Raw genomic sequence first — 4,571 nt, 5'->3', positions numbered from 1 at the left:
TAATAATAAAATAATAATAATAAAATAATAATAATAAAATAACAAAAACTAATTGTTAAAAACGCGATTTGAAATCCGCGGTCTTAAGCTGCACTTACAATCATTTGCAGACGACCAACGCAAAAAAATCTAATGGTGCTCCATCTAACGATAAATTTTAGTGGTCATCCTGCTGCAAGTTAACTAACGGTTGAGTTTGAACCGAGAAGAGGACGCAGCGTTACTTTCACTGTCTCCGAGGCCCTTTGTACCCGAAGCAGCGTCGCGTGCCCGAGGTAAGTATAAATATCACGACGAAACGGCTCGAAATCGGGGACGAAGGAGACCAGGCGCGAAACTGCAGGACTTGACGCGACTTGACGCAACTTGACGCGACTTGAGAAGCATCGTCTTCTTTCGCTATTTTTGTCCTTCGACGCCATTGCTCCACAAGGTCATCGCGCTCTCGTTCCGGGTCGAATATTCGCGTCGAGGATGTCGAGGCGACCGAAGGACGATCATCCCAGGATCCTGATTATCCTGATTCGCGCGATCGATCGTGATATCTCGTCGTATTCGCGATCGCGACAATAAATCCGCCCTATATACAGTATATATATTTCGAGAATAAAATATCGCGAGTGTGATGAGAGAGCGAGGATCATCGTCTCCGAGAGGTAAGCGACGTTTCTACCTGCTGAAAGCATTCGAATGACAGTCGGCGCTCGCGGAGTAAATAATCGAGCATCGCGAGTAAATCGCGATCGTCGTAATAGCATTTTGATAATTTTGCAAATGGCGAAAAAATGGCCTGTAGCCATTTTTTCGGAGCGTCAGAAGGACGCGAAGACGAAGGATTTCTTCTCGCTCCTGATTGGCTGAGAGAAGGTCGGTTGGCGCCTTCGTCCCTTGTTGCCAACTTCACATTTTTTTTTCGTAACGCTAGGTTGTACCGCGGCGCGTGGCGAGTACGAAAACAAGGTTGGCAGACCTGAATCGACAAGTCAACGGTCTACGACGGTGGATGAACCTTTGAGAGGATTCTTCGTGCGGGAAAATAAAGAAATCGGATCGGGTAAAGTAATAATTGAGGCATATTGCGTTAATTGCGCGCGGGTGACGTAAGAACGCGTCGCGGGAGAGCGAGCTGTCAAAACGAAGCTGTCATTTCTTCGGAGTTCGTCGGTGATCGCGAAGGGCCAGGAGTATCGCCATGAAGTGATGCACATATACGGGCGATCGATTAACGCGACGTAGATCTGTTTCTCGTTTCGACGATTAATTCCTCCTGCAAATGTTTGTTGAAGTGCGGATAATTTTTAATCGTATTTAATCGTAATCGGTTATAATAATCAATATTTTATATTTGTGAACTGTTCGTAGGAGAGAAGGATGGCGCATCTGGATTATATCCTGGGGTCATCTTCGCCGATGGACCATCGATCCAAAGATCTTCCGAATTTTTATCGTGTTTTCGGTATGTAAAAAAAAAACTCGACTATTCGGAAAAATGAGTCTTCGATCGAACAGCTGATTATGACAGATAGCAAGTTTCTCTACGACTATCCTGTCATGGAGTGTAAAACCACGATAAAGTCGCGATAAAGCGGCGACCCTTTGGCAGAGTTTAAGGACGTACTAACCCCAAATTCGAAGTTTGGGGAACACAAGTTACCCCGAGCGATTTTCGGCGACTAAGTCTCTTGCAATCTGATCCCCCGCGCGATCGAAAGGAGGAAAAAAAAACGCGTAATTCACGAGGAAAAGCCGGGGATCCTGGTGGACGTTCGATCGCGATAAAGAGATATCGGCTACCTCTCTTTCGTCGAGCAGAGGATCTCTGTTCCACTTGATCGCGAATTGATCTTTGTTTTTTTTTTCAGATGGGAGAAAAAAGCGACGAATAACGAACGGATCATCGAGAAATCGTGGAAATCGGGACGATTTACTACTCGCACGAATTGAAGAATCCTTCCAAGTTCAGAGGGCAGCGCCCTTGCTGTGCGTTAACTCTCCCCTGCTGCGTACGAGACGTGCGATGGTACGCACTGGTTGACGAATGGATATTCGGCGTGTCCGCAGAGCACGATCGTTCTCTACCCTTCACATACTTGATCCGGAAAATGCGATAATCTGCGGCACTTTTTTATTCTCAACAGGTAAAGTATAGGTTATCTCATAAATATATTACGAAATCTCAAATATTGAAGTAATATTACACTTTTTGGAATATTTCTATATAAATAATTTAATTGCATTTTAATAATTAATATTGTAATATTGTATTTGTGAATAATTAATATTATATTTGCGAACTGTCCGTAGGAGAAAGCTGGTGCATCTGGATTATATCTTCTGGAACCTGGAGTCATCTTCACGACGATGGACCATCGATTTAGAAGTCTCCGAATCTTTATTGTGTTCTTGGTATGTCAAAAAAAAAAATTAATATTTTGACTATTTGGGAAAATGAGTCGACGATCGAACAGCTGATTATGAAATTTATCAAGCATATTTTGCTTAGAATAATTATTCTAATAATTAATAATAATTATAATTAAAATTATTACATAAATAGTATAAAATATATAAAATAATAATAAAATTAAATTAATATAAAATAAATAAATGAAATATTAATAAATATATATTAGGTGTGTTCGTTTTGGCTACACTGGCTACACTGGCTACACTAATTCAGAGGTTATCTTTTTTTTTCCAATGTCGAGCAAAAAAGACAACCTCTGAACTAGTGTGACCAGTGTAGCCAAAACGAACAGATCTTATATTTATTGAATATATATTATATCTGTTATTTATATTATGTATGTTATAAATTTATTTTGTATACCTTATAGTTGTCTCGCTGTTGCCCGATGCCTCCCAAGGCCTCCTCCTCCTCTCTTTGGTCTTTCGTAGCACTCACGATCCTCGCGGAAACAGGAATAATTATGATTGCCTGACATTTTTTATACGGCACTCCCGACGCACGAGACTATACGGCACTCCCGACGCGACGCGTGAATTGCACGCGTATTTCCCGTTACATTATACATAAGAACGATACGAAAATTAATCAAACGAAGCACATGATTGCAAAAAAATAAGATTGCATTTTAATAATTAATATTGTATTTGCGAACTGTCCAGGAGAAAGCTGGTGCATCTGGATTATATCCCCTGGAACCTGGAGTCATCTTCACGACGATGGACCATCGATTCAGAAGTCTACGAATCTTTATTGTGTTCTTGGTATGTCAAAAAAAATGTAATACCTTGACTATTTGGGAAAATGAGTCGACGATTGAACAGCTGATTATTACAGATAGGAAATCTTTTTACGACTATCCTGTTATGGAGTGTAAAACTACGATTTTAAGCAAAATGCTTGCTAAATGGTTTCTGAATAAAAAAATATATATATATAAATTAATAATATATTAATAATAAATAATGAAAAATAGTTTAAGTATTTTATTATTACTAATTTATTAATATATTTATATATCATTTTTTATTTATTTAGAAATGAGCAATTTATCAAACATATTTTGCTTAGAATAATTATTCTAATAATTAATAATTTATAATTAAAATTATTATATAAATGATATAAAATATATAAAATAATAATAAAATTAAAATAATATAAAATAATTAAATAAAATATTAGTAAATATATATTTATTGAATATATATTATTATATCTGTTATTTATATCATGTATATTATAATGCAAAAAATAATAAGATTGCATTTTAACAATTAATATTGTATTTGCGAACTGTCCGCAGGAGAAAGCTGGTGCACCTGGATTATATTCCGTGGAACCTGGAGTCATCTTTATGGCGATGGATCATCAATTCAGAAATCTCCGAATCTTTGGGGTGTTCTCGGTATGTCAAAAAAAATTGTAATATCTTGACTATTTGGGAAAATGAATCGACGATCTAATATATGTATTTGTCATTATAGGTATTACTAATAAGCTGTGCAAGTCTGACCGCGAGTGCCGAATCATGTGCTTCGTTTGATTAATTTTCGTATCGTTCTTATGTATAATGTAACGGGAAATACGCGTGCAATTCACGCGTCGCGTCGGGAGTGCCGTATAGTCTCGTGCGTCGGGAGTGCCGTATAAAAAATGTCAGGCAATCATAATTATTCCTGTTTCCGCGAGGATCGTGAGTGCTACGAAAGACCAAAGAGAGGAGGAGGAGGCCTTGGGAGGCATCGGGCAACAGCGAGACAACTATAAGGTATACAAAATAAATTTATAACATACATTATATATATACATACACGCATATATACATGTATAATTTAAATATTTTGTTTTCAGATTAATCTACAACTCTATGACACGTATCAGTGAGTGAGAAACGTTTGTTTATTCTATAACATTCCAGTAGCGGTGTGAAGCTGGCGGCTGATGTCTCATTTCATAAATAAGTAAAAGTTCTGACTTTAGTTTTAATAGTATTAGAGTTCTTGATAGTTGAAGAAATATACACCGAAAAATATATTAACTTGACTAAACTGTTCAACTAAATTACTATTTTGTTAATTAAACATATCTGTTCAATTAACAA

The 4,571-nt window shown here is 37.4% G+C and overlaps 1 protein-coding gene across 1 annotated transcript; it reads left to right on the top strand.

Moving 5' to 3' along the window:
- Positions 1–244: 244 nt before the first annotated feature.
- Positions 245–4,232, top strand: LOC114933352 (uncharacterized). The gene is made up of 7 exons (XM_029305878.2): positions 245–275; positions 1,363–1,456; positions 1,863–2,138; positions 2,305–2,406; positions 3,130–3,231; positions 3,774–3,875; positions 3,955–4,232. Exons 4-7 carry the CDS (start codon positions 2,362–2,364, stop codon positions 4,015–4,017), a joined length of 312 nt encoding a protein of 103 aa, XP_029161711.1. The 5' UTR covers positions 245–275; positions 1,363–1,456; positions 1,863–2,138; positions 2,305–2,361; the 3' UTR covers positions 4,018–4,232.
- The last annotated feature ends 339 nt before the right edge of the window (positions 4,233–4,571 follow it).

Source organism: Nylanderia fulva, unplaced genomic scaffold (genome assembly GCF_048542155.1).
Source record: "Nylanderia fulva isolate GAGA-0341 unplaced genomic scaffold, ASM4854215v1 Scaffold37, whole genome shotgun sequence".
Lineage (NCBI taxonomy): Eukaryota > Metazoa > Arthropoda > Insecta > Hymenoptera > Formicidae > Nylanderia > Nylanderia fulva.
Note: the sequence above shows the minus strand (reverse complement) of the source record. Positions and strands in the feature narration are given on the sequence as shown.

Excerpts from the sequence above, each read along its gene's own strand:
- LOC114933352 (XM_029305878.2), top strand. The coding sequence starts at position 2,362 with ATGGACCATCGATTTAGAAGTCTCCGAATCTTTATTGTGTTCTTG. Across the intron at positions 2,407-3,129 it reads GAATCTTTATTGTGTTCTTG|GAGAAAGCTGGTGCATCTGG; the intron begins GTATGTCAAAAA and ends CGAACTGTCCAG. Across the intron at positions 3,876-3,954 it reads GAATCTTTGGGGTGTTCTCG|GTATTACTAATAAGCTGTGC; the intron begins GTATGTCAAAAA and ends TTGTCATTATAG.